Source organism: Penicillium pulvis, assembly GCF_028828015.1.
Source record: "Penicillium pulvis strain IBT 33274 chromosome Unknown contig_1_segment0_segment0, whole genome shotgun sequence".
NCBI lineage: Eukaryota > Fungi > Ascomycota > Eurotiomycetes > Eurotiales > Aspergillaceae > Penicillium > Penicillium pulvis.
In genome coordinates, this window is record NW_026643074.1 from 1572183 (window position 1) to 1586433 (window position 14251).

At 45.7% G+C, this 14251-nt stretch overlaps 5 protein-coding genes across 5 annotated transcripts; 4 read left to right on the top strand and 1 right to left on the bottom strand.

Moving 5' to 3' along the window:
- Positions 1-616: 616 nt before the first annotated feature.
- N7503_003544 (cytochrome P450) lies at positions 617-2352 on the top strand (the record flags this gene model as incomplete). Its single annotated transcript, XM_057063091.1, has 5 exons — positions 617-751; positions 805-1068; positions 1142-1567; positions 1635-1835; positions 1918-2352. Coding segments are annotated over 5 exons (1461 nt in total), but the record flags the coding sequence as incomplete, so codon positions are not given.
- Positions 2353-3237: 885 nt separating this feature from the next.
- N7503_003545 (uncharacterized protein) lies at positions 3238-6063 on the top strand (the record flags this gene model as incomplete). Its single annotated transcript, XM_057063092.1, has 9 exons — positions 3238-3317; positions 3374-3504; positions 3569-4222; positions 4292-4594; positions 4658-4668; positions 4716-4807; positions 4858-5621; positions 5709-5912; positions 5966-6063. 9 exons carry the CDS (start codon positions 3238-3240, stop codon positions 6061-6063), a joined length of 2337 nt encoding a protein of 778 aa, XP_056924007.1.
- A 650-nt stretch (positions 6064-6713) lies between these two features.
- N7503_003546 (FAD-dependent oxidoreductase) lies at positions 6714-8075 on the top strand (the record flags this gene model as incomplete). The annotated part of the gene is made up of 3 exons (XM_057063093.1): positions 6714-7283; positions 7339-7645; positions 7699-8075. The coding sequence occupies 3 exons, from the start codon at positions 6714-6716 to the stop codon at positions 8073-8075; spliced, it is 1254 nt and encodes a 417-aa protein (XP_056924008.1).
- A 364-nt stretch (positions 8076-8439) lies between these two features.
- Positions 8440-10080, bottom strand: N7503_003547 (uncharacterized protein; the record flags this gene model as incomplete). The annotated part of the gene is made up of 1 exon (XM_057063094.1): positions 8440-10080. One exon carries the CDS (start codon positions 10078-10080, stop codon positions 8440-8442), a length of 1641 nt encoding a protein of 546 aa, XP_056924009.1.
- A 963-nt stretch (positions 10081-11043) lies between these two features.
- Positions 11044-12885, top strand: N7503_003548 (carboxylesterase; the record flags this gene model as incomplete). The annotated part of the gene is made up of 5 exons (XM_057063095.1): positions 11044-11219; positions 11276-11548; positions 11607-11782; positions 11834-12201; positions 12268-12885. The coding sequence occupies 5 exons, from the start codon at positions 11044-11046 to the stop codon at positions 12883-12885; spliced, it is 1611 nt and encodes a 536-aa protein (XP_056924010.1).
- Positions 12886-14251: the final 1366 nt, after the last annotated feature.

Here is a 14251-nt window from a genome sequence, read left to right on the forward strand (position 1 = left end):
TGACCGCATGCTCACCTACTTGTTCCCTAGATCAGACTTGGACTTCTTTCTTCTTATCATATCTCCACATGATCACATCTGATGCGTTATGTGCGCTCCACTCGTATGTCCATAGGACATGGGACCATTTGGCTACCCCACAAAGGCAGTTTGAAAAAGCGGGGATGTGGGGAAAAGTGGGGGGCAGTTTGAAGAGAAGATTCTCCCCAAATTACTCCAAATGAGATAACACCATATGCGAAATAATGACCAGTAATACCTGCTGTCTTAAATAAAGTTGAAATATTCTCTCTTGCAAACGATAGGCCGATAGCTCATAGTGTCAATGAGTACAAATCCCAAGACGTGGTCGAAACTTCATCTCACATTGCACAATTCCCCCAATATGAGCTTTCATACATCCCACTTCATCACTTTTTTCGGTATTTTGGTGGTAATAAGAGTTTTGGTCTTGCTAGTGCAGGCTTGGTTGCATCCTCTTCGAGATGTGCCAGGGCCATTTTGGGCCCGGTTTTCTCGTCTTTGGTACCTCCACGCTGTAGCTAGAGGTGATTTTCACAAGATAAATGTTGGCCTTCATCAAAAACACGGTGAGCAGCCCCTATAAGTATCATAGTCAGTGGATAGAACAAATGCTTACGGCGTGCGGTCTGGTGTAGGCTCAGTTGTTCGTATAGCTCCAGGGCAATACTCCATCGATGATCCGGAAGCCATAAAGATTATATATTCTCACTCATCGCCATTTATCAAGGTAATACCGTTTATAGCTACGATTTCCAACTTTTCCACTTACCATAATTGCAGGCACCGTGGTATCAAGCCAGCGCAAATGCCAACCCTGAATCGCACGACCTCTTCACCGACCGGAATCCGCGGCGTCACAGTGAGAATCGACGCAAAGTTGCTGCCTTATACAGTATGACAAGCCTTGTGGCAATGGAAGCATATGTATCAGAATGTACTAGTGTTCTGTTTCAGAGGTTGAGTGAGCTCGCCGCATCTGCCCAAACATTCGATCTGCAACAATGGATGCAATATTATGCTTTCGACGTAATCGGTTCTATCACAGTCAGTTCCCAGATTTTTTTTCGGCTGTACATATGATAGAGAGTGATATCCTGACTTTTGTTGACATGGGCAGCTACAAAAGCGGTTCGGCTTTCTTGATGCTGGGGCGGACCAAAATGGTCTCATTGCCGCTCTTCATTCATATCTTGTCTATTCCGCGAGAGTCGGTGTTTATTCGGAATGGCACCCATTGTTGTCAAAACTGGTGATGCTGCTTCCGATGTCCGGAATATCCCACCTCCAGGCCTTTGCCGAGCAGCAAATTTCCACTGCTTCAAACAATCTCGGTCACGGAAGGGATGACAGTGTCAAAGTTGGCCAAGGGGGGTCATTCCTAACAAGACTGCTTAAAATGCATTCAGACGACCCCTCTAAGATGAGCAAGGCAGATATTTTTACGACTTGTATCACCAATATAGGTGCCGGCTCAGACACTACTTCTGTCTCCTTGACCTCTGTCATGTATCGTTTGATGGCAAACCCTTCGAAATATGAAATGGTTAGTATGAGAGAATATAATCCTCTCCATGGGTATCTTCTGGAAAAGCGTGTACTGAAGAAAATAGCTCTGTGCGGAAATCCACGAAGCAGACAAGCAGGGAAATCTCTCTTCACCTTATGTCTCATTCCAAGAAGCACAGAAGTTGCCATATTTGCAGGCATGTATCAAAGAGGCTCTCCGTATGCATCCGGCTACAGGCCTGCCGCTAGCGCGAGTTGTCCCCGAAGGTGGTACTACACTGTGCGGAAAGTTCTTCCCAGCTGGGGTAAGTAAAATGCACATATTCTATTGTCGTCCATATATTATAGATATCGTGAGCTAAATGATGTATGACTTGTGAGCCCTAGTCAATCGTTGGTGTTAACGCATGGGTTATACATTCTAATAAGGGTGTTTTCGGTCCTGATGCAGAACTCTATCGACCAGAGCGGTGGCTAGAAAGCTCTGAGCTATCATCGGCGATGGACCGAAATTTTATGGCAGTATGTCTAACTGGAATATTGAATCTATTTCTCCTGCACGATTCAAAATGCTTACAAAAACCACAGTTTGGAGGGGGCGCACGCACTTGTATTGGCAAAAATATCAGCCTCTTGGAGATTGGAACATTAGTGCCTAACCTGATTCGGGCTTTCCATTTCGAGCTCGTGAATCAGAACCTAGAGCCAGAATGCGAGAATGTATGGTTTGTGAAACAAAAGAACATCCGCTGCAAAGTTCGCTCGCTTCAGGTAACTTCTGACTCGAGCAAAAACGCGAGTGTGGACGACGCGCTGGGCTGACCGGTACAAATCCCGGTCAGATGGACGATTTATCACGAGGGAAAACGGAAAGTCGATCAATAGCCAAACAGCCTTTTTGAACTAAATAAACACTCGCCCCAGAGTTCAAACTTACTTTTTGGTCCAATCGTCACGTGATCAAAAAGTCTCATACCCGTAGCGTCCGCTGGGCTCTTGAGCCGCCTATATTGCCCAATTTGTAAGTGACGGTGCAGGTGAGGCGTGTTGGGGCACCTAGACAGTTCTGCACCTCGTTTTTCTGTTCGACCGCGACTGTTAGATTCAGCAGGAGGCATCTCGGAGGTAGAAATGGAGCCCAATACTTGAACAGGGATAGTGCTGAAGTACCCCGCAAAAACCCGAGGTAAGCGAAAAGTTTATTAAATTGCGTCGGTAAAGGTGGAGGTACGGAGTAGATCCTTAGCAATATCGGGTTTCTTCTAGTACTAGTGCATGCTGCTTTTCTCGGAACTAACAATATCTTCTACTGCTAATACTGTCCTGTTCCTGATCTGTACACATAACTCAGGGTCGTGACTTGCAAACAACAACCAAGCTAGGTACAAGACGAATCTAGCTGGAAGACACAGCCAGCAAAGAATGACGTAGGGGGATTTGTTTATCCCCGCTTTCCATTCACCGCCCGGGGTTAAAGGACCCTTTCCCCTTTTCTGACCATTCTTCTCTGTTACGTACATTTTCTTGTTGGTGAAACGGCCTCAGTATGTCGTCTAATTGGGTGGCAGAAGGTCTGGAATGCGGCTCGGACCAATCACGACGGAAGTACCGGTGCCTGATGTGTCCGAAGTCCTTTACCCGTAGTGAGCATTGCAACCGACACCAACGAAGCCGTCAGCTCACCCCTCTACGAAGATCCCGTTACACATGCTAATTCTGAATGGAATGATAGACACGCGGGAGAAACCTTTCTCTTGTCGATATTGTTCGCGGAAATACGCCCGCCGGTAATATTGCTGGTTTCATTGCAGATATGTAGGAACATTACTGATCGCGATACAAGAGACCTGGTTTTGCGACATGAAAAAACCTTACACAAAGACAAATACACGAAGCGAATAATTGGCGCGGATAGGAATTTAAATTCAACTTCGGAAATCGTCTCTGGAGCTAACGACTTCGTTGCGAGCGAAGGTGCGTGTCATATTCTACCGACGCTCAATCTGAATGGTGACTGAGCAGCTGTAAACAAACTCAGAATCACCCCCGTCTCCCAGTACACATACATCGCGGCCGCAAGATTCTGCCTCATTGGATGGGAATAATCCTAAGAACCTGACACAGCCGTCAACCCCAAACCCCCAACAGCCTTTTCCAGATACTTCCTTAATGGATGATTTGGCCACGCTCAATAGACTGCAAAGCACGTCTCCTCGGCAAATTACGACTGATATATTCGCCACAACGGAAGAGTACGCTATGCAGGAGAAGGCCTTTCAAGAGTACGGGCTAGGTTACTCTCAGTCAGCAGGCCCGCAGCCTGAATGTGCATTAAGCGAAGGTTTAAACGAGCCGAGCCCCTACTGGGCGCTGCTAGATATTCCCCCTCCACCTAACATTAATGGTGGACTTGACTTTGGCCTAGGGCCACGACTCTCTCGGAGTGCATTTCGTGTGAACAAAGAAAGTCATTTCCCAGTCTTAGCTGCAGGAATATCTCCACCGCCTGAAGATGGTTTGCCTAACGATCAGAATGCCTCTATTCCTACCGTGGTCATGCGCGATTGCCCTAGACTCAAGCCTGCCATGATTACGGATGGTATGCGACAGAATCTAATATCCAATCTTCTAGCCATGGGCTGTGATACAGAGATAACAACGAAAATACCGTCGTCGACAGTGCTCCAGAACTGTATGCGTGCCTATTTTGAGCGATTTGAAATTCATGTCGGACTTTTTCACCTACCTACCTTGAATATAGGTCAGCTAGACAGCCCGCTCACTCTCGCCATGTGTGCTATTGGGGCGCTGTACCGACTAGACCGCAGGCTATCGGCATTTCTCTTCCTCACAGCAGAGCGAGCTGTTACTATGTTCTCATTTCAGAGAGATGGCGACTCGGCGAGCCCATCTTTCGAAACACAAGATCTCGAAACGTTGGGTAAGCAGCCCATGGGAAACTTCAAGCCTATTTGGGAGCTACAAACAAGAGTCCTTCTTGTGTTTATTGCTACGCTTGGTGGAAAACCAACATTTAGCCGGAAGGCAGTCGACGGTATTGGCCGTAAGTTCTCGATACATCTGTATTCCTCATCCTTATCGAATGGGCTAACGGATTTCTTTGAAGTTCTTGCTTGCGTAGGCTCTCTCAAGTCTGATTGACTAGCCTGTGCTGATCGTTTTAGGAATATCGAATTTTGGCATCTCGCCTACAGCGTGATACATGGCACACTGATGTGTCCTGGCACCGCTGGGTTGACAGAGAGTCCAGGAAACGGTTCGTTTACTCGCAGAGTGACTCTAAAAATCACTGATTAATTTTTACAGAGTGCTATATGCAATTCTCAGGATTAGTAATATCCTCAATTTCACATATGGTGTTCCGCCTATTACTTCTGTCATCCAGGAGTATGATATTGACATGCCAGATGCTGATGAACTATGGCATGCGCCGACCGAGATTGACTGGACACTTGCCATCCAGGGGAGACACCGGGACAAATTACCAAGCTTGCGAAGCGCTGTTTCCCAACTGTTGTATGGGGAAGCTCCGCCAACCGTCTATGGGTTGGATCAGTGGTCGCCATACGCCGTGAGCATCGTTATGCATGCTGTTTCCATACACACATGGAACTTGATCCAAAGCACCGAGACCTTGACAGGGGTAACGCTAAACTTACATGGAGCTGAGGCCATCCGATCTTTGCTCACCTCAAACATCGAGATTGGCTTAGCTCGGTGCTATTTGATGATTTCCAAAGCCCGTACTACCAATGAGTTGACGTGGAATGAAGCCGAAGGTCCTCTACTCTTCAACAGCTTATCCCTGCTCCGAGGTGTTCATGTCCGGGTACTTACTGGAATCTGCGGGCTTGACCGCATGGTTTTGCTTAATGATGTTGAGGAAGATGTTACTATGGCCGTAACAAACTACGTCACTTCAAGTTCGACAAGGGATAGAGCTTCTATCAAATCCGTCCACTCATTATTTGACAACATTATGACGATTCTTAAACTTGACGCAAACATCCTGCGTAAAACGGCTGCCTTCAACTGGAGTGTCGAGCATGCAATTGTCGGAATTGATTGTGGTAAGTCATACTCCATCGATTTCAAAGCAGGGCATACCACTGCAATGAAAATAGCTGCACGAGAAACCAGTCTAACTACGGTGATAGCAATCTTTTTAAGCAACTGCATACAAAAGATTCAGCTTGCACGACAAGGTAATGAGCACATTGATACCGCGGAGTTGGACCTTCTGGAGGCAGCAAAAAGCATCTTGGTGGATACAGCGTATGTTATTGAGGGGCAAATATCCCTTGCTGCAGGCATCCTACGAATGTGGAAACAATTCTACGACGATGTTTGGGTCTGGGGAGGTAAGCGAAAAATTTCTCCCATGTACATCGTGTTTTGTACTTATTTGTCTTAGTCACACCCCGGATTGCGAGCTTATTCGAGAAACTGGCATGCGCGTATGACTCACAGCTCAGTTCAGCCGGTGAAGCTGATTTGATGCAATTACAATGAGAACCCGCAAATTGGGGATCATTGTCAAGTTTGTCTTGGCGGATTCTCGAAGGGGCTATTGTTCAATTTCTGATCAGGACCATTACTGCCCGCGCAATCATCCGAGACCCGTGCCCTTTGGTTTCAGTGGTAACTAATTTTTAGCAAAAGGCCTTTTTTTGCCACATGTTCTTCATCCAATAAGGGGATATTAGCAAGAATGATACTTCCAGAATATTCCGTATCTTCGAGAGCTGCTTACACGTCACAACACTCAGTCTAACTGGGCGCTCAAGAAATCTACATAGGTCAGACAAGGCCCGGAGTGCCTGAAGACAGCTTCCTTCTTTTTTACCTTTTTAATTTTTCAATTTTTTTTTTCCTTCTCTTCAAGAAACGTCTGTGCAATTTGGATCATAGTGGACATATCTGACTCAAACTTGTCGCGGAGAAAGAAAGTGGAGGGCTGTGAGTTGGGGTAAAATGTGGGGTATCGCATGGCTGGTATGTGGGGAAGACGTCCGAAAAGGAGGGGGGTTGTTAAACAATCGTGGGATGATGGGTAATCAGATTAAAACATCAAAATCCCTGTAAGACATAGCCAACTGACTCTTTATTTCAACGTCTTGTGTGACCAAAAGTGTGACCATATAAACCAACTTTATACCAAAATGTCCGACCCTTTCGTTATCATTGTCGGGGGCGGCCCCAGTGGAACCTTGCTTGCTCTCCTGCTAGGAAAGCAAGGCATCCCTGTGCAGCTGCTTGAAGCTGCTGAGAAGTTTGACGATCGTCCAAGGGCCACACACTATGCTCCTACTGCTGTGAAAGAGTTGCAGAGAGCAGGCGTCTTCGAGGACATGAAAGCCAAAGGCGGGTTTCTCCCTTCGGGTGTTTGCTGGCGCAAACTCCATGGAGATATCCTGGCTACCATCAATGGGCCGTCTGAGGACGAGCCGCACCCGTTGATTTGTTTGCCCCTGAACCAGTTACACGAGATACTCGAGGAGCATCTGAAAAAGTACCCTAGCATTGATGTTCGCTTTAATCATCGAGTTGTTGGCCTCGGTCAGAATGACTCTAATGCCTGGGTTGAAGTCGAATCTCCCGAGGGCAAGAAATCTTTCAAAGCGCAATATGTTGTAGGATGCGATGGAGCTAGCAGCATCATCAGACGGAGTCTATTTGGTGATGAAGACTTTCCTGGGTTTACCTGGGACGAGCAGATTGTTGCCACAAATGTAAGCAACCCTTTGCATTCATATCATACGCTCAAATCTAATTCTTTCCTACCAGACATACTACCCTTTCGAGAAACATGGGTTCACAATTGACTCAAGCTTCATCGTCCACCCTGAGCACTGGTATATGGCCGCCAAGATTACTAAGGATGGCCTGTGGCGTGTTACTTATGGCGAGCTGCCAGGCTTGACATACGAAGAATTGAAGGAGCGACAACCCATGAAGTTTAAGACTATGCTACCCGGTCATCCCGATCCGGAGGACTATGAGATGGTCAGCTTCAGTCCTTACAGGGTACATCAACGAATGGCCCGGAAAATGCGCATGGGGCGGGTATTGCTAGCTGCCGATGCTGCGCACTGTAGGTTCCTCACGTAATTTCTAAACTTATCTCACAATGCTAACTGACTATAGTGTGTAACCCGTTTGGTGGATTTGGCCTGACTGGAGGAATCGTCGATGTCGGTGGGCTGCACGATTGTCTCTTTGGAATTTACAACGGGTTGGCCGATGAAGGCATATTAACGCTCTACGACGAGGTGCGACGGGCCAAGTATAATGAGATCGTTAACCCAATCTCAAGTGAAAACCTTCGCCGCCTTTTTGATCAAGATCCAAACGAAGCGATGCAGAAAGATGAGTTTCTCATGTTAGTCAAGAAGGCCGAGACGGATGTCAAAACACGGAACATGCTTAACGAGGGCGCTATGGCCTTACAGCATGACTTCACTCAGTATTATAAGACCTCCACAAGAAAGACAAACGGGGAACGTCGGGATCACGTGTTGTAAGCAGACTGTGGTATTCATGGAATATTCATTATATGCCAGCCTCTTCATAGTGTATAATCACTATACAAGTACCATGTAAATTTTCAAGGTTGTGTAGTTCGTGTAGACAAAAATTCATCTTTGTTAAATATCTTGAATAAGGGATATCGATACCAACCTTTATTCTATATCTGAGGTAGATTTTATGAGTTCCCATAGTTTGCTCAGTGCTACAAAAATAGTATTAGTCGACATACTTTTGTTACATTGGAGGCTTGCATGTAAATAAGGTAAAACTGATACATCAGTGCCGGAGACCAAGAAGCCTCCGGACTTGAGAGACCACGGAAATATCAATCACTCAATAAGGCAAATACCGATAATTTCATTCTGGAGTAGCTCGCTGCTCTTCAACTTCCACGTCCTCAAAAAAAGGAGAAGATACCTTGAAAATTTGACTTCTGCCCCAAAGAGCTCGATATCTTTTGCCGAAAAAGAACACAATGGGAATTGTCAAAAGTAGTCCGCCTGCAACACTGGACAGAACCCACATGACCTGGAACGTCCCAGCACGCAATGCCCAGTCATTAATAAAGTATGAATAGCCGAAGATAATAGCGTTTTTGAAGGCCATAGAGGCCAAGAAAATCTCAGTACCCATTGATCGGAAAGAGTCAAGTGCGTAGCTGGCTGAAGCAATCAGAATAAACATTATACCGAACAGGCCCAGGCCATGTAGAAATGCTGTCAAATAATATGATTGCTCAGTTTGGACAGCGTAGCCAAATGAGACAAAGCCCACAACTGCCAGAGCACCCCCGGCACCTAGAAAAAGGCGATATTCTGGTTCGTAGTAGCCATTGTTTCTTTGAGAGCATTTTCGCGCAATTGAGTCATTGAAGATGCTAGCAAGCACGCTAGCCAGTAATCCGCCGATGAACGGGCCCAGGAAAAGGTAACCCACACCGCTGGAGGTAAGGAGGTATGGAGGCGCAGTGAAAATTTGGGAAAGTAGATACGCCGTGGCCACGTACAAGCTGAGAAAGTATCCTGAGATCAAGATAGACCAGAGAACGGATAGATTGAGGCAAGCCAGCAGTGGTACGCAGAGCAGAAGAAAGAAATTGTTTGAGGTGTAAGTGCCTGTAAATATATGGAGCTCCTGAGTCCAAGGCTTTTTTGGTGAGAATGTAGGGCGAAGGGTTTCGATTTCCTCAATGCCGACGGCGCTCTCCTTAGGCGAAGAAGATATTGAGGTCATTATTGGCGTTGCACGACGATGCTGGGTTTCAGGCACATATAGGAATTGCAATAATAAATGGACACCTTCGAAGACAATGAGGAGATTGAATAAATACTTCCAACCCAAGTGGACGGTAATGGGACCGCAAATGACTGAACTGAAGTTTGATACGCCTCCTAACAAAAGACTAACTATTGAAATGTATAAACCGCGTTCGTGCACGAAAAACAGATCGCCAATCATGGGTAGGGCAAGCGATTCGTAGGCAACAACGCCAAGCCCTTGAACTATTCTTGCCGCCAAAAGGCCACTGTAATTCGTAGCGGTCGCCCCAATCACGCTGCCAATAATCCCGATGACAGACGAAAGGAGGAAAGTGGGGCGCTTGCCCCATTTTCGTGAGAAGGCATTCACGAAAAGAACCATTAATGCCACGACGAGCAACTGATAGCCACTTGCTTGGACGACGTTTGTTACTGATGTGTCAAGCTCTTCTGCGATTTGTACCAAGCCGGCGTTGAGAAGAGGGCTAACGGTGGCACCGTGAAGGCAGACGCCCAGTGAAGTTATCGCCATCATCAAGCGTTTCTTGTACAATGGGAAATTCAGCGGGTTGTTGGGGTCGTCATCGGGCTGCGGTGCCAAAATGATGTTGCCATGTTTCCCAGGAACGTGCTTTAGGCTCTCGGTGGACTCATGTTGACAAGCGGCTGGGCGATTCAGGAATACGGTGCCTGGAGCAAGCTTGGCTCCTCTAGGCTCAAGTATGTTTAAATACCCCATTTGAAAACGAGAGTATGTTAAACTCTGTAGGATATTGAATGATGAGTCTGAGATCTTCTCAGTTCTGAGAATTAGATAGGAAATCGCCTATTTATGTCCACAGAGGCGCTTTTCCCCAACGAAGCGCTGAGAAAATAAATTTCGGAAGAGTCATTACTTCCCCATCTTCTCCCAACAGTAATGACAGATTGAGATCGAGCCTAGGGATCTAACGTTTCCCCACACTGTGGCTTTCTAGCTCAAGGCTGGGGTAATAGTAGGCCAAGCGAGATAAATGGCTCGTGATAGTGAATAGAGTTCGACATACGAGTATTCCTCAAAGACGTAGCAGATGTACGCGTAATTTACTGCAGAAATTAATGTCTTCTGAGAAAAGGGCAATTGACCCTGGGCTGTGGTGTTCCTGAATGCTTTCACGACATAATTCAAAGTCCCATATCTTCCAATTGGGGGTTAAGTTGCGAAATTCATGTACGAAATATTCCCAATTTTGAGGGACTATACATAGCTATAGCCAAGATTCATACATCGCTTGGAAGTGTTCTACATATCTTTAGTTTTTCCGTCTTTGAATGGATATACGTACCTCAAGGTTTCCGAAATTGCTGACGTAGATAGTAGCGCACGGGGCATGTGGAGTAAATGTGGGGTATGTGGGGTTTGACGCCAATGTAGCGTGGAGATTCTTTTTTGTTCTCCTCCATTTTCGACTCATTGCTTGGAGTCAATACTAGCGCATTAATACTGGCGTAAATTAGGCGGATGCAATTTACCCACTTGCTGAGACAGGTGGAGTGGTGGAAAATAACAGTACACAAGTTTCTTCACTAACGACTATATAAAGGTAAACTAGACTCCACTTTTCTACAGTCTTGTCAAATAGAGAATTTACAATTTTTCTGGATCTCAAATGCCATTTTAGACATACACGGTACTATTCAATTCATTAAACACGCCGCCAAAATGACATTGAATGAGCATCTACTTGACCATCCCCTTCTTGGCAAAGTTCGGGGACAACAACATGATCAGACTGTACAGTTTCTTGGAGTGAAGTATGCTTCACTAGCTGGAAGGTTCTCACCACCGGTACTGTACAATGGGAGTCAGGGGGAAACCTTGGATGCGACGAAGATAGGGTAATTATTGTTCTGAAGCGCTGTTACCACTCGCTAATTGGATTTCATGATTTTAGCCCGGCGTCACCATCGCCATCCAATGGCATCGAAAACGAGTTTTCACTCATACAGCAGGCCCTTCCTTATCCTCAAATTGAACAATCCGACCTGGACTGCTTGAATTTGAACATTACGGCCCCCAAATATGCTTCATACAACCTTCCCGTTGTAGTGTTTGTACATGGCGGTGGATTCATGATTGGTTCCAATGCCTGGCCACAGTATGATTTTCGCCGTCTGGTGGACTTGTCTATTAAGGAAAGGTCTCCAATCATTGGGATCAATATTAAGTATGGCCCCTTGTAATCTGTCTATTATTCGCAATTTTTAATTCGTTTTCATTGACAGCTACCGACTGGGTGCATTTGGATTCCTCTACAGTGAGGAACTAGCTAAATTTGGGGGGAGTCAAAATAATGCCCTCCATGACCAACGCACGGCATTACTTTGGATTCAAAAGTACATCGCAGGTTTCGGTGGTGATCCAACCAATGTCACCTTTGTTGGAGAAAGCGCTGGTGGGGGTATGTAGACTGGACTTCCCTTCCGAGGCATTCATCTGATTTTTGAAACAGTATCGGGAACTTTGCACCTTCATTCGAAGTTACCATTATTCAAGCGACTTGTCAGCATGGGTGGCACAAACTTGCTAATGAAGCCTTTGCCAGAGAGCGTCAATGAGCAAAATTATGAGAAAGTTTTGCACTTGTTGAACCTCTCCAATCTCCCTGCTCAAGAACGTGTCAAGGCCTTGCGTGACATGCCAGCAGAGGATATTTTGGCTGCATTACCGCCGGGGCTTCCCTTTCTGCCCACCTCTGGTGGTGATCTAGACCTACCAGTCACCGACTTTGAAGAAACCTATCTGGGTGAATCTCAAGGTATTATGCACCCGGGAAAATCGTGGTGCAAGGATATTATGATTGGTGATTGCCAAATGGATGTGAGTCATCTCCCGAGGTCCTTTCATCCGAGATATACTCTGGAAGCATATCTTAATTATTTCTAGGGAAGCATCCTTCTTGCAATGATGGGGCCTCCCAAACCAGCTCTTGTTCAAAGATTCAAAGACTCCTTTGAACGGTTTCTGGGATCCAAGGACGCCTTATCAGTCTTTGAAGCGTACGGTATCACCGAAGCTGCGTCCGAAGAGGAGGCTGAGATGGCAATCTGGAAATTCGGCAACGATATCTGTTTTCTTGCTCCAGTCTTGGTCTACGCTCATGGCTGGGATCAAAATGCCTATATATTTTTTTTCAATGAGCCCAACACATGGGAAGGGCAGTGGAAGGGATATGCAAACCACCTTCTCGATGTGGCGTACCTGTTCCAAAATTACAACGAATCTTTGACAGAAGATCAGCGCAAGACAGCCAACATTTTCGGAAAGGATCTCATTCGATTTGCGAACGAACGATCTCCTTGGCCTGTGTTCAATTTTGCTGCCAAAGAGCTGAATGCAAAGGTTTACGGCGCGAAGGATCTCCAGCAAGCCGCAGCTCGGGTCGAGATCATACCAGGCCCGAATAGCAGATCTGAAAGACGGCAGACCATTTTTGAACTTTCTTTGTTAATCCCCTTGACTAGGATGTCAGACGCATTGGCTTCTTTTATGAGTGGCAATTGATTATTTGGGGACTAATCGAAGTCAGAAGATGAAATAAAGCCCTGAAGATGGAAGTAACTATTTGTTTACAAAAGAGCTTCCCTTCATGCCTGGAGATGTAAACACTATCGCACACTCTGACTCTTTAACAAATTGACTCACGAGCGCGCAGTCGTCAGGGTTATAAGATGAATATAGTGAATTTGGACTATTCTTTTCCGAAATAAACTCGTGAATTACTTTACATGTAGTGAAGATCAACAAAGATGATTTTCAATTCCATGATCGAGTAAGTGATGGCACGGCTGACACACAGAGCATGGTGATAGAGGCGGCTTTTGACATTTTAGAAGACATGGAAAATGATCATGCTTATCGTTTTGGATAAATCAGCTCTAGATGGTCGCTTGTCATTTATATAGGTGCAGGCAGACATTAACGCAGTAATAAAACAGGAGGAAGAATGATGTTCTCTTGAATGGAGGACCAGAAATGTCCACCGAGGATTAGCAATAAACTTTCGAGTCCCTTGATATATAGAGACGAGAAAAAGGGGATCGATCGCATAGTAAGCCTAAAGGTCCTAATATGAATCCCTACTCTTACCACTATTGCTCCAGCCTATCTTAAATGTTTTATTACAAGGAAAAGTGCAATATTCAGAACAATAGCAATCTTTTGCTACTAAGCTCTACTCAGTAATTATAAATCCATTTTTCAAAGCTTTTGGTTCCCTAATACATGTATCCTTTCTTCAAATAACCTTGTTCTCAATGAGATGAAGGGTAAGCTCCTTCAACAGGGTGCCATGTATACATGCCTATGAGAAACAGAATCCTCTTCGCATGGTGCGGATCTCAGACATGTAAGAACAAACAGCGTCCTGTCGTGACTTCCATGGATCCCATAATGGATCAAACATTTTGAACAAAGGCTCGCAATCCTCCACTGGCTCTGCAGGTTTTATTAAAGGAGATTTCATTGAGCTTGGAGATGTGGTAGTAGAAGGTTGGTGACTTTCAATGGTGCAAGAAGAGAGAATTGAATCCAGACAAGCAGTATCTGCAAGTTGGCCCAATTCTGTCGAAATGCCCCAGGGCGACGATACAGGATGATAGCATGCCAATGATTGCTCAATTTGCGCGAAAGGGCTGTGTTCAGGACTTGGGTATAACAGAGGTTGAGCAGAGACGGGTAAGGAAATAGAGAGTGGAGAGTGATTTGATATTGGTGATTGTCGAGAGATGGGTTGAATCTCTTTGTCTGGAGATGGTAATACCCGGTCATTCTGAGTATGACGTGCTGTCAGACGGTTGCCAGCTCCGTGACTGGATTTCTCATGGCGTTGAAGGGCATCCCTAATTCGCGGTCATGGATCCATCAGCAC